This window comes from Orcinus orca, chromosome 5, assembly GCF_937001465.1.
Source record: "Orcinus orca chromosome 5, mOrcOrc1.1, whole genome shotgun sequence".
NCBI lineage: Eukaryota > Metazoa > Chordata > Mammalia > Artiodactyla > Delphinidae > Orcinus > Orcinus orca.
Window position 1 is genome coordinate 41,687,832 of NC_064563.1, and position 15,226 is coordinate 41,703,057.

General features: G+C 35.3%; 1 protein-coding gene across 5 annotated transcripts in view; it reads left to right on the plus strand.

The window, feature by feature from the left end:
* The window catches only part of LEKR1 (leucine, glutamate and lysine rich 1), a 273,093-nt gene that overhangs the window by 31,365 nt on the left and 226,502 nt on the right, over window positions 1-15,226 (plus strand). For all 5 annotated transcript variants that reach the window (XM_049709738.1, XM_049709737.1, XM_049709736.1 and 2 more), the window contains exon 6: window positions 8,617-8,831. In XM_049709738.1, the coding sequence (XP_049565695.1) occupies window positions 8,617-8,831 (215 nt within the window). The remainder of the gene's footprint in view (window positions 1-8,616; window positions 8,832-15,226) is intronic.

The window sequence follows — 15,226 nt, forward strand, 5'->3', positions numbered from 1 at the left end:
TTTATAAAAAGAAAAAAAGGTGATTTGTGAGGAGATATTAGAGCAAATACTAACCCTTGAGCCAATTTTATGTTCTTGAAGAGAAACCAGCACGTAGACCTTGCCATTCCATTTTGTGTAAAGTCACTAGATCCAGGAACTGTAGTTGACATAGAACATATGGACTTTATGAAGGCATTTGACAAAGTTTGTCTTAATATTCCTAAAGACAGTATGAATAAATACAAACTGGTTACACAAATAATTGTGTAGTTTAATAACCAGCTGAAGCGCTGTATCTGTAATGTGCAGAGTAGTGGATTAGTATCAACCAAGCAGATATGACATGCCATAGCCTCAACTTTGTCATATTCAACATTTTTTATCAATAAATTAGATGAATAAAACAACTTGCAAGGATCAATTTTGTAGAAGATACAAAGCTTAGAATTTTCTGGGTACTGAAGTCACTAAAGTCTGAGTTTAAAACGTACATATGGGGCTTCCTTGATGGTGCAGTGGTTGAGAGTCCGCCTGCCGATGCAGGGGACACGGGTTCGTGCCCTGGTCTGGGAAGATACCACATGCCGTGGAGCAGCTAGGCCCGTGAGCCATGGCCGCTGAGGCTGCATGTCCAGAGCCTGTGCTCCACAACGGGAGAGACCACAACAGTGAGAGGCCCGCGTACCTCAGAAAAACCCCAAAACAAACAAACAAAAAACATACATATGTATGTGTATATATACATAAAAAATATATCTTATTTATTTATATTTGCAGTTATATTTCTTGTTGTGCCCTTGCATCTGAAAAGCCAAATGCTCACATAATAGAATGAGGGTTATTGGTTGTAAGGGATAGGTAGCTTTAGAGGAAAAGGAGAATAGTGGAGGAAGATTGGGCATGGATCCTGAAGGGCAAGTAGGGCAACTAGGTCTCATCAGGGACTGAAGTAAGGAATTGGAAGTTCACTGGGTATGAGACACTGACTGGTTCCATATTTTCCTCTCTTACTCTGGATCCACAATGTCTTTTTCTCATCTTCTCTCTATGTGTCTGCTCATTTTTCTCTCTCATCCCAATAATGTGGCTTACTCTGTACATTGCACGTGACCCTTCTTTATTATGGCCACCCTAAAGGTGTCCAAATTGCCTGGTCTTCAACACTTACAGGCCTAGCTGGCTCATCCCAGCTCAGGGCTTGGTTCTTCTAGGTCTTATGTCCAACCCTCATCCACCACTCAGCCATGGTAGGGTGGATGGGTGGAGGGGGTTTTAGTCATGTAACCACACAGAGCAACCAGGACTGTGGAAGGTGGATTCTCTACAAAAGGGGAAATAAGTGGGAAGGAATGGATTGGTATATTCAGTATAATGAGACATGGTTTTACAGTGCAGTGTGGTTTTTTTTTTTTTTTTCCTGTGGTACACGGGCCTCTCACTGCCATGTCCACTCCTGTTGCGGAGCACAGGCTACGGACGCGCAGGCTCAGCCACCATGGCTCACGGGCCTATCCACTCCGCGGCACGTGGGATCTTCCCGGACCGGGGCACGAACCCGTGTCCCCTGCATTGGCAGGCGGACTCTCAACCACTGCGCCACCAGGGAAGCCCAAGTGCAGTGTGTTTTTAAATAGGGGCTTTATTTAACATAAAAGCCAGTTATAGTATATAATAGCAACATATAATTGCCAAAAATACAAAAGACCATTGTGATCTAAGGTTGAGTAAGATGATGTTACTAATGGTATTATTAATGAGATATTATAATGAGGGAAGTTTGAATCCCCTCTTATTCTGCTTTAGTGAGACCAGCTGAAGTATTCAATTCTGGGCACCATACCTTGAAACAGATAGAGAACACTGGAACAAGTTCAGAGAAAATTATCTAGAATGAGGAAGAAATTCAAAACCATGTCATATGGGAAACAGCTGAAGGAATTGGAAGTGTTGACCTGGAGAATTAGAAGATACAGAGTGTTCCTAATAGCTGTCTTTAAATATTAGAATAAGGCCTGGGTTATTCCTCATGGTTGCCAGGTGGTTTAGGACCTGTGGATGCTGCAGGGAGGAAGATTTGGGGTCAGCAAGAGAAAGAATTTCCTCATAGACAAAACCATCAGAGGATGGAACAGGCTGCTTTACAAAGTAGTTTCCCATCACTTGGGATGCTGAAATAGAGCCTGGATAACAACTTATCTAGCTTGGAATAGTCTCAATGAACCCATCCAGAGCTTGAACCAGGTTATATTTATGATTTCTTTCAAACTTCTTTTATAAATCTGTAAATTTGGTGTTAGTGGCAGTTAGGTGATTGATGTAGTCATTCATCTGTATCCCATAGTATTATATCATGGTTTTTAATTTGAATTTTTTATTATTTAAGTTTAAATGAGAAAAACGTTAATGTATAAAAAATTTTTTTTGAATTTTATTTTATTTTTTTATAGAGAATGTTCTTATTAGTTAACCATTTTATACATATGTCAATCCCAATCTCCCAATTCATCCTACCACCCCCCTACCACTTTCCCCACTTGGTGTCCGTACGTTTGTTCTCTACATCTGTGTCTCTATTTCTGCCCTGCAAACCAGTTCATCTGTACCATTTTTCTAGGTTCCACATTTATGCGTTAATATACGATATTTGTTTTTCTCTTGCTGACTTACTCTGTATGACAGTCTCCAGATCCATCCACGTCTCTACAAATGACCCAATTTCGTTCCTTTTTATGGCTGAGTAATATTCCATTGTATATATGTACCACATCTTCTTTATCCATTTGTCTGTCAATGGGCACTTAGATTGTTTCCATGACCTGGCTATTGTAAATAGTGCTGCAATGAACATTGGGGTGCATGTGTCTTTTTGAATTATGGTTTTCTCTGGGTATATGCCCAGTAGTGGGATTGCCGGGTCATATGGTAACTCTATTTTTAGTTTTTTAAGGAACCTCCATACTGTTCTCCATAGTGGCTGTATCAATTTACATTCCCACCAACAGTGCAAGAGGGTTCCCTTTTCTCCACACCCTCTCCAACATTTGTTGTTTGTAGATTTTCCAATGATCCCCATTCTAACCAGTGTGAGGTGATACCTCATTGTAGTTTTGATTTGCATTTCTCTCATGATTAGTGATGTTGAGCATCCTTTCATGTGTTTCTTGGCAGTCTGTATATCTTCTTTGGAGAAATGTCCATTTAGGTCTTCTGCTCATTTTTGGATTGCATTGTTTGTTTTCTTAATATTGAGCTGCGTGAGCAGTTTATATATTTTGTAGATTAATCCTTTGTCCATTGCTTCGTTTGCAAATATTTTCTCCCATTCTGAGGGTTATCTTTTCGTCTTGTTTGTAGTTTGCTTTGCAAAAGCTTTTAAGTTTCATTAGGTCCCATTTGTTTATTTTTGTTTTTATTTCCATTACTCTAGGAGGTGGATCAAAAAAGATCTTGCTGTGATTTATGTCGAAGAGTGTTCTTCCTATGTTTTCCTCTAAGAGTTTTATAGTGTCCCATCTTACATTTTGGTCTCTAATCCATTTTGAGTTTATTTTTGTGTATGGTGTTAGGGAGTGTTCTAATTTCATTCCTTTACATGTAGCTGTCCAGTTTTCCCAGCACCACTTACTGAAGAGACTGTCTTTTCTCCATTGTATATCTTTGCCTCCTTTGTCATAGATTAGGTGACCATAGGTGTGTGGGTTTATCTCTGAGCTTTCTATCCTGTTCCATTGATCTATATTTCTGTATTTGTGCCATTACCATACTGTCTTGATTACTGTAGCTTTGTAGTATAGTTTGAAGTCCGGGAGCATGATTCCTCCAGCTCTGTGTTTTTCCATCAAGGCTGCTTTGGCTATTTGGGGTCTTCTGTGTCTCCATACAAATTTTAAGATTTTTTGTTCTAGTTCTGTAAAAAAATGCCATTGGTAATTTGATAGGGATCGCATTGAATCTGTAGATTGCTTTGGGTAGTATAGTCATTTTGACAATATTGGTTCTTCCAATCCAAGAACATGGTATATCTCTCCATCTGTTTGTATCATCTTTAATTTCTTTCATCAGTATCTTATAGTTTTCTGCATATAGGTCTTCTGTCTCCCTAGGTAGGTTTATTCCTAGGTTTTTTATTCTTTTTGTTGCAGTGGTAAATGGGAGTGTTTCCTTAATTTCTCTTTCAGATTTTTCATCATTAGTGTATAGGAATGCAAGAGATTTCTGTGCATTAATTTTGTATCCTGCTACTTTACCAAATTCGTTGATTAGCTCTAGTAGTTTTCTGTGGCATCTTAGGATTTTCTATGTATAGTATCATGTCATCTGCAAACAGTGACAGTTTTACTTCTTCTTTTCCAATTTTCCAATTTGTATTCCTTTTATTTCTTTTTCTTCTCTGCTGTGGCTAGGACTTCCAAAACTATGTTGAATAATAGTGGCAAGAGTGGACCTCCTTGTCTTGTTCCTGATTTTAGAGGAAATGCTTTCAGTTTTTCCATCATTGAGAGTGATGTTTGCTGTGGGTTTGTCATATATGGCCTTTATTATGTTGAGGTAGGTTCCCTCTATGCCTACTTTCTGGAGAGTTTTTATCATAAATGAGTGTTGAATTTTGTCAAAAGCTTTTTCTGCATCTATTGAGATGATCATATGGTTTTTCTTCTTCTGTTTGTTAATTTGGTATATCACATTGATTGATTTGCATATGTTGAGGAATCCTTGCATCCCTGGGATACATCCCACTTGATCATGGTGTATCATCCTTTTAATGTGTTGTTGGATTCTGTTTGCTAGTATTCTGTTGAGGATGTTTGCATCTATATTCATCAGTGATGTTGGTCTGTAATTTTCTCTTTTTGTAGTATCTTTTTCTGGTTTTGGTATCAGGATGATGGTGGCCTCATAGAATGAGTTTGGGAGTGTTTCTTCCTCTGCAATTTTAAGGAAGAGTTTGAGAAGAATGAGTCTTAGATTTTCTCTAAATGTTTGATAGAATTCACCTGTGAAGCCATCAGGTCCTGGACTTTGTTTGCTGGAAGATTTTTAATCACAGTTTCAATTTCATTACTTATGATTGGTGTGTTCATATTTTATATTTCTTCCTGGTTCTGTCTTGGAAGGTTATACCTTCCTAAGAATTTGTCCATTTCTTCCAGGTTATACATTTTATTGGCATAGACTTGCTTGTAGTAGTCTCTTATGATGCTTTGTATTTCTGCGGTGTCCATTGTAACTTCTCCTTTTTCTTTTCTAGTTTTATTGATTTGAGTCTTCTCCCTCTTTTTCTTGATGAGTCTGGCTAAAGGTTTATCAATTTTGTGTATCTTCTCAAAGAACCAGCTTTTAGTTTTATTGATCTTTGCTATTGTTTTCTTTGTTTCTATTTCATTTATTTCTGCTCTGATCTTTATGATTTCTTTCCTGCTACTAACTTTGGGTTTTGTTTGTTCTTCTTCCTCTAGTTCCTTTAGGTGTAAGCTTAGATTGTTTATTTGAGATTTTTCTTGTTCCTTGAGGTAGGCTTGTATTGCTGTCAACTTGCCTCTTAAAACTGCTTTTGCTGCATCCCATAGGTTTTGGATCGTTGTGTTTTCATTGTCATTTGTCTCTAGGTATTTTTTGATTTCCTCTTTGATTTCTTCAGTCATCTCTTGGTTATTTAGTAACATATTGTTTAGCCTTCATGTGTCTGTGTTTTTTAATGTTGTTTTTCCCTGTAATTGATTTCTAATCTCATAGCATTGTGGTCACAAAAGATGCTTGATATGATTTCCATTTTCTTAAATTTACTGAGGCTTGATTTGTGACCAAGATGTGATCTATCCTGGAGAATGTTCTGTGTGCACTTCAGAAAAAAGTGTAATCTGCTGTTTTTGGATGGAATGTCCTATAAATATGAATAAAATCTATCTGGTCTATTGTGTCATTTAAAGCTTGTGTTTCCTTATTAATTTTCTGTTTGGATGATCTGTCCATTGGTGTAAGTAAGGTATTAAAGTCCCCCACTATTATTGTGGTACTGTTGATTTCCCCTGTTTTAGCTGTTAGCAGTTGCCTTATGTATTGAGGTGCTCCTATCTTGGGTGCATATATATTTATAATTGTTATATCTTCTTCTTGGATTGATCCATTGATCATTATGTAGTGTCCTTCCTTGTCTCTTATAACATTCTTTATTTTAAAGTCTATTTTACCTGATGAGTATTGCTACTCCAGCTTTCTTTTGATTTCCATTCGCATGGAATGTCTTTTTCCATCCCCTCACTTTCAGTCTGTATGTGTCCCTAGGTCTGAAGTGGGTCTCTTGTAGACAGCATTTATATCGATCTTGTTTTTGTATCCATTCAGCAAGCCTGTGTCTTTTGATTGGAGCATTTAATCCATTCACGTTTAAGGTAATTATTGGTATGTATGTTCCTATTACCATTTTCTTAATTGGTTTGGGTTTGTTTTTGTAGGTCCTTTTCTTTTCTTGTGTTTCCCACATAGAGAAGTTCCTTTAGCATTTGTTGTAGAGCTGGTTTGGTGGTGCTGAATTCTCGTAGCTTTTACTTGTCTGTAAAGCTTTTGATTTCTCTGTAGAATCTGAATTGGATCCTTGCTGAGTAGAATAATGTTGGTTATAGGTTCTTCCCTTTCATCCGTTTAAATATATCATGCCACACCCTTCTGGCTTGGAGAGTTTCTGCTGAGAAATCAGCTGTTAACCTTATGGGAGTTCCCTTGTATGTTATGTGTCATTTTTCCCTTGTTGCTTTCAGTAATTTTTCTTTGTGTTTAATTTTTGTCAGTTTGATTACTGTGTGTCTCAGCGTGTTTCTCCTTGGGTTTATCCTGCCTGGGACTCTCTGCACTTACTGGACTTGGGTGGCTATTTCCTTTCCCATGTTAGGGAAGTTTTAGACTATAATCTCTTCAAATATTTTCTTGGGTCCTTTCTCTCTCTCTTCTCCTTCTGGGACCCCTATAATGCAAATGTTGTTACGTTTAATGTTGTCCCAGAGATCTCTTAGGCTGTCTTTATTTCTTTTCATTCTTTTTTCTTTATTCTGTTCCACAGCAGTGAATTCCACCATTCTGTCTTCCAGGTCACTTATCTGTGCTTATGCCTCAGTTATTCTGCTATTGATTCCTTCTTGTGTATTTTTCATTTCAGTTATTGTATTGTTTATCTCTGTTTGTTCTTTAATTCTTCTAGATGTTTGTTCTTTAATTCTTCTAGCTCTTTCTTAATCATTTCTTGCATATTCTTGATCTTTGCCTCCACTCTTTTCCCGAGGTTTTTTTTTTTTTTTATCATTTTCACTATCATTATTCTGAATTCTTTTTCTGGAAGGTTGCCTATCTCCACTTCATTTAGTTGTTTTTTGGGGTTTTATTTTGTTCCTTCATGTGGTACATATCCCTCTGCCTTTCCATCTTGTGTATCTTTCTGTGAATGTGGTTTTTGTTCCACAGGTTGCAGGATTGTACTTCTTCTTGCTTCCGCTGTCTGCCCTCTCAAAAATTATTATTAGTTTGTTTCAACCGTCTCTTGTATAATGGCATGGATAGGCACAGATGGTGGATGGCATTGATAGGCAGATATGGTAGCATCACTCAGTTATAGGAGCAGTTTCTACAGTCCTAAGGGAGGTTGCATTAAGAGTAAGCATTCCTTGTATAATCTAAGAGTTTTAGTGCCCTGGAGCAAATATTTAACAAAGCTTTGTCCTGTCTTTGGTGAATAGCGAGACAAGTAGAGGCCACTTGAAGAATATTTGTATACTTGAGACAGAAAAAAGAATTACCTTTCTCTTGACTTTGCTAAAATTCCATTTTTCACTGCCCCTATCTGGCCAAAGATATATAAGCATTTTATCTGAAGGAAGTAAGAGGATTTAGCTGACATTCATATGGTAGATAAATATGATACAAATGGTTACAGGCATAAGTGCTGATTTTAAAATAGACTTGGGTTTAATGCCGACTTCTCTACTTAGCAGCTGGTTATCTAACTTCAGTAGTCCCCATTTCCTTAAGTGTAAAATAGGTATAATCATACCTACCTGAGGGGAAAAGTACTATCTGATTTAGGCAGAAGAGATTAGGTTCAAAGTGTTTCTCCTATATCTGGTTTTATGACAGAATGTTAAATCCTATAAAAATCTTAAAATGTTAAAAAACTGAACAGGAACTTAGAGTTCATTTGGCCCAATGCCATAATTTTATAAATGAGGGAAATGAGATCTGAAGAAGCTAAGAAGCATCTCCAGGATCACAGTGCAGTTGGAAGTGAAAGGCCAGTGATTTATTCCCACATCGTGGAAAAATCATCTTAAAATAAGAATTGTAAAGATGTTTTCATCATTTTTATTTTATGGAAAATATTTCAAGAGTAAATCTTTCTTAGAGATACCATGGAGAAATTATTACTCTGAACATCCCTATTCTAATTCCAAGATTTTGTGTCAGTCGATATCATGCCAGTTTTTAAAATTTTATCCAGATGTATGCAGTGTTGCAAGTATTACTCCATGGCATAGCACAGTATACATTTACTTCATTTAACCAACATGGTTACAATAACATCTTCAGTTGAACGTTATGTTTTAGAATTAAAAAACTATCATTTCAGTAAATGTCTGTTCTATTTTCTAGATGTCTCCAGAAGAAAAAGTTTGTAAGTACTGTGGAGTCAGCTATCTAATTCTTCATGAGTTTAAGGCTATGGAAGAAAAAGTGAAAGCGATGGAAAAAGAGATGAAATTTTATCAAGGAAGTGTAGAACGTGAAAAGAGCCTTCAAGAAACACTACAGACTCTTAGCCAAGATTTTGAACAGTACAAAATTGACAGTGAATCCAAAATGGAAAGGTTAGAATATGTTATTCTTTTCTGTCATTTATTTAGTTTGGAAGAAAAGTACAGAGTATAGACTTGACTTTGTTTTTCTAGAATTTCTCTGCATCAAGTATAATTTATACCTTAATACATTTGAGTTTGTTTATTATTACTGATTACTAAATATACTTCTTAAATATAATTTGAGCATTCCTTTGAGGTGTATATTTCTATCAATAATTAGAAACCAATTGATTCAGTAACTATAAGTTGTGATGGGTTGATTTAACTTTTCCCCAGATATATATCTTAATTTTATCCTTAGGAAAGTTTATCTATCAAAAATCAGGTGAATTTTGGTAGATTTGATATCTAACATTTGTTTTTAAACGTGTTTGAATATTTAGATTTATAGAATAAGGCTTTCATGTTATGAAAAGGAGGCCAAAACATTAAAATTGGCACATGATTCTAAATCAGTGAAACTGGAATAAAATTAAAGATTGGTTTCCTAATGTTGAGTCTAATCAGCAAGTTAGTCTGCCTAAAGACACCTCACTGAGCTTATACAAACACTTCTACAAAAGGGTTTTTGCTGTTGTTTCATGGCTTTTCCTTTGAATGAATATGTCTCCATTTAAAATATCGACAGTTGGGCCTTCCCTGGTGGTGCAGTGGTTGAGAGTCTGCCTGCCGATGCAGGGGACACGGGTTCGTGCCCGGGTCCGGGAAGATCCCACATGCCGCAGAGCGGCTGGACTCATGAGCCATGGCTGCTGAGCCTGCGCGTCTGGAGCCTGTGCTCCGCAATGGGAGAGGCCACAACAGTGAGAGGCCCGCGTACCGCAAAAAAAAAAAAAAGAAAAAACAAAAGAAAATATCGACAGTTGTGTTAGTAAACTATGAACTAATGAATATAATGAAATCGTGTCCTTATAAAGTAGAAACTTTCTTAAATCTCTTAGGATTAAGTACTCCTATTAAATTTTATTACAAATTTGAATAATTACATTAAATACCAATTCTTAGTCCTTTGCTAAGAAAATTTTGTTATATTTTCTTGAATTTCAAGTCTGAATAGTAAAGTATTTAATAATGTTTGAGTGGAAAAATTAAAAATATTTAGTTAAAAATTTTAAATTTGGAGGGTTTTTGCCTGTCAGATTCTTTTGTTTGGTGTTACTCCCACTTTCTTGAATAATATATTATATAAATAATACATAAACATACGAAATAAAAGAAGTATTGATATATAGAAGAAAAGGCAAGAAAGTCCTTTTTTATCCTTCTGATTGCTTTCTTCTTACTGGAGATAAAAAAATAAAAAAACACTTTTAATGGTTTGGTATATATCTTTCTAGATCCTTCATTTTGCCTTAAACTTTATTATAGATATATCTTTTAAATATATGTAATGTTTATATATACCATGTAGTTTTAAAACTATTTTTTAATAGACTCGTTTTTAATATAAGTAATATAATAAATATATTGGTCTGTGACTTTTGCCACTTAATTTTATATACTGGAAATTGTTCAATGTTAATGCATATGGATCTATCTTGTTCTTAACTGCTGCAAAGTCTTCCTTACTAAGAATATGCTATAATTTACTTAACCATTTCTCTTTTCAACATTTAGATTATTCCAGTATTTATGATTACACATAGTAGTTTTATTTATATTATTGTGTACATATGTTTTCCATAGGATAAATTCCTAGAAGTGGAATTGCTGAAAAGAAAGTAAATACCAATTTAAAATTTTGGTGGACATTATACCAAATTGTCCTTTGAGAAGATAGGGTTAATTTGTATTTGGCCAATAGTTTATAAAGTGGTCATTTCCTTACATCTTGTTAATACTGGAGTCTTCTTAATTTTTCTCAAATTTTCACATTTTTCTTCAGCAGAAAAAATGTTACTTCATTGTTATTTAATTTGTGTTTCTTTATTGCTAGTGAGGTTGAACTTTTTTTCATATGTTTATTAGATATTTATGTTTTGTCAGTGAGTTACTTGTTCATATATATTGTCCAATTTTCTACAGTATTATTTGTATTTTTTGTTTATATATAGGAGTTTTTAATATAATATGGACTCATACTTTGATTACATATTGCTAATATTTTCTCATTGCTGCTTATCTTATTGTTTATTGTATTTTTTTTCTGTATGAATTTTTAAAAAGTATGCCAAATTCTGGTAAGGGTTCTGAGTCAAGTCCTTTTGGTTGCAAACAACAGAAACTTACTCTGGCTTTTGCTAACCTAGATTCAAGCAAGTTGAAAAACAACATAAGTTTAAAACTTTTATAGTGTTGTTGTTCTGGTAAGGCTTTTAATGTATGAGTTAGATTTATAATTTCATGGGTTTTTTTGTTGTTGTTTTATAAATATTTATTTATTTATTGTTGTCCCAATATCATTCTTTAAATTCTTCATCCTTTCTCACTTGATTTGAAATGGCACCTATTATAGTCTTATTCTGGACTCTGTTTTATGCTATTGATCTATAATCTATCACTGGGTGTCTTAGTCCATTTGGGCTGCTATAACAAAGTAGTAGACTGGGTGACTTATAACAATATTATTTATTTCTCACAGTTCTGGAGGCTGGGAAGCCTAGGATCAAAATGCTAGCATATTTGTTACCTGGTGACAGCCCCTTCCTGGTTCATAGACAGCTGTCTTCTTGCTGTGTCCTCATATGGCATTGAAGGCAAGGGAGCTCTCTGGAGTCTCTTTTATAAGGATACTAATCCCATTCATGAGAGCTTCATCCTTAGGACCTAATCACCTCCCAAAGGCCAAACCTCCAAATAGCATCACATTGGACAATAGATTTCAACTTAAGAGTTTTGGGAGGACACAAATATCCAGTGTATAGGAGTGGGTCAGCAACACACTTTTAACTACTTTTGCTTTATATGTTTTGATATTTTGTAGGGCAACTGTTTGTTTTGCTTTTCATATTATCCTGGCTTTTCTAACATTTTCTAGATGAATTAGAATCAGCTTATCAGATTCCATAAAACATTCTATATTATGATTTAGATTGGAGTTGCATTTGCTTTCTAGAGCAATTTGACATCTTAAGAATTTACATCTTTATAATCTTCAGTCTTTTTATCCTGGTACATGGTATTTTACCCCCATTTATTCAGGCTTTGTTTAAATTACTCAATAAAATTTTGGAATTTTCTTGCATATTCCATATTAGTTTAATTCCTGGACATGTAACTTTTGTTGCTGTTGGGGATGGGATCTTTTTGTTCATTAGATTTTTAAATTTTTCTGAATGCTATTGATTTTCATATATTGACTTTGTAACTAGCTCACTTACTGAATTCTTTTATTACTTGTATTTGTTTTTCAGTTGATTTTCTTGAATATATTACATATATTCATTTTATATATACACAGTACACATATATAAGACAATCACATTATATGCAAATAGTAACTGTCTTACCTTTAAATTTCTAATAGTTCCCCACTCCCTGTCCTTTTTGTCTCGTTAACTTGGATTAGACCTTTAGAACAGTATTGAACAGTAAACTTGTAGAGTGCATCTTTGTCTTATTTCTGATTTAATGTGAACCCATCTAGTGTGTTTCTATGTTAAATTGGGTGTTGGCTATAGGTTTCTTTCTTTTTTTTTTTTGTGGTACGCGGGCCTCTCACTGTTGCGGCCTCTCCCGTTGCGGAGCACAGGCTCCGGACGCGCAGGCTCAGTGGCCATGGCTCACGGGCCCAGCCGCTCCGCGGCATGTGGGATCTTGCCGAACCGGGGCACGAACCCGCGTCCCCTGCATCAGCAGGCAGACTCTCAACCACTGCGCCACCAGGGAAGCCCGGCTATAGGTTTCTTAAAGAAGACTTTTATCAAAGGAATTTCCCTTTTTTTCTAGATCCTTAAGGTTAATATTTTAATCAGGAATTGAATTTTAACAAATGCTTTACTATCTTCTTTGTTGTAAATTAATTGTCCCTATATGCATGGGTTTATTTCTGGGCTCTCAATTCTGTTCCATTGATCTATGTATCTTTTTCTGTCAATACCATGCTATTTTGATTACTATGGCTTTGAAATATTGTTTGAAATCAGGGAGTGTGATACCTCCAGCTTTATTCTTTTTTCCTCAGGATTGCTTTGGTTATTTAGGGTCTTTTGTGGTTCCATATACATTTTAGAATTTTTTGTTTTACTTCTGTGAACAATGTCTTTGGGACTTTGATGGGGATTGCGTTGAATCTGTAGATTGCTTTAGGTAATATGGACATTTTAACAATGTTAATTCTTTCAGTCCATGAGCATGGAATATCTTTCCATTTATTTGTGTCTTCAGTTTCTTTCAACAATGTCTTAGAGTTTTCAGGTCTTTCATCTCCTTGGTTAAATTTATTTCTGGGTGCTTTATTCTTTTTGATGCAGTTGTAAATAGAATTTTCTTAATTTCTCTTTCTGCTAACTCATTATTAGTGTATAGAAACCCAACCAATTTTTGTATGTTGATTTTGTACCCTGGAACTTTACTCATTTATTATTTCTAATAGTTTTTTTTGTGGATTCTTTAGGGTTTTCTATATCTAAAATCATATCATCTGCAAATAGTGACAATTTTAATTCTTCCTTTTCAATTTGGATGCTTTTTACTTATTTTTCTTGCATGATTGCTCTAGTTAAAACTTCCAGTATTATGTTGAATAAGAATGGTGAGAGTGCATATCCTTGTCTTGTTCGTGACTTTAGGGGGATAGCTTTCAGTTTTTCACCATTGGGTATGATGTTAGCTGTGGGTTTGTCATATACGGCCTTTATTATGTTGAGGTACATTCCTTCTATACTAACTTTATTGAGAGTTTCTATCGTAAATGGGTGTTGAATCTTTTCAAATGCTTTTTCTGCATCTATGAAATGAGATCATGGTTTTTATCCTTCACTTTGTTATAGTGATGTATCACGTTGATTGATTTGTGGAAGTTGAAGCATCCCTGGAATAAATCCCACTTGATCAAGGTTATTATACTTTTAATCTATTGTTTTAGTAATCTAATATTTTGTTGAGAATTTTTGCATCTATGTTCATCAGAGATATTGGCCTGTAATTTTGTGTGTGTGTGTGTGTGTGTGTATGGTCATTGTCTGGTTTTTGTATCACAGTGATGTTGACCTCATAAAAATGAGTTAGGAAGTCTTCCTTCCTCTTCAAGTTTTTTTTTTTTTTTTTTTTTTTTTTGTGGTACACGGGCCTCTCACTGTTGTGGCCTCTCCCATTGCAGAGCACAGGCTCCGGACACGCAGGCTCAGCGGCCATGGCTCACGGGCCCAGCCGCTCCATGGCATGTGGGATCTTCCCAGACCGGGGCACGAACCCACGTCCCCTGCATCGGCAGTCAGACTCTCAACCACTGCACCACCAGGGAAGCCCCTCTTCAAGTTTTTTGGAGTAGTTTGAGAAGGATAGATATTAAATCTTCTTTGAATATTTAGTAGAATTTACCTGTGAGGCCCTCTGGTCTTCTGGTGGACTTTTGTTTCATGGGAACTTTTGGATTACTGTTTCCATCTCTGTACTAGGGATTGGTCTATTCAGATTTTCTATTTCTTCATGACTCAGTCTTGGAAAGTTGTATGATTCTAAGAATTTGTCCATTTCTAGGTTGTCCAATTTTTGGCATATAGCTGTTCATTATATTTTATTATAATCCTTTGTATTTTTGTGGTATCCATTGTTATTTCTTCTCTTTTGTTTCTGATTTTATTGATTTTATTAACAGAGCCTCCTGTCTCTCTTTTTTCTTAGTTAGTTTAGCTAAAGGTTTGTCAATTTTGTTTATCTTTGCAAAGAACCAGATCTTAGTTTCATTGATCTTTTCTGTTGTGTTTTTATTCTCTATTTCATTTATTTCCTCTCTGATCTTTATTATTTCCTTCCTTCTACTGACTTAGGACTTTATTTGTTCTTCTTTTTCTAGTTCCTTTACATGTATGGTTAGATTGTTTAATATTGTTCTTGTTTCTTTGAGACTTTTCTTGTTTCTTGAGGTAAGCCTGTATTGCTATAAACTTCCCTCTTAGAACTGCTTTTGTTGCATTCCATAGATTTTGGTATTTTATATTCTTATTTTCATTTGTCTTCAGGTAATTTTTTATTTCTTCTTTCATTTCTTCATTGAACCAATAGTTGTTAAGTACCATGTTGTTCAGCCTCACATATTTGTGACTTTTCCAGCTTTCTTCTTGCAGTTTATTTCTGTTTTCATACCATTGTGATTGGGAAGGATGATTCATATGAATTCAGTCTTTAAATTTATTGAGACTTGTTTTATGTCCCAACATATAGTCTATTCTTCAGAAAGTTTCGTGCACACTTGAAAGAAAATGTGTATTCTGCTGCATTGGAATGGAATTTTCTGTACAAAT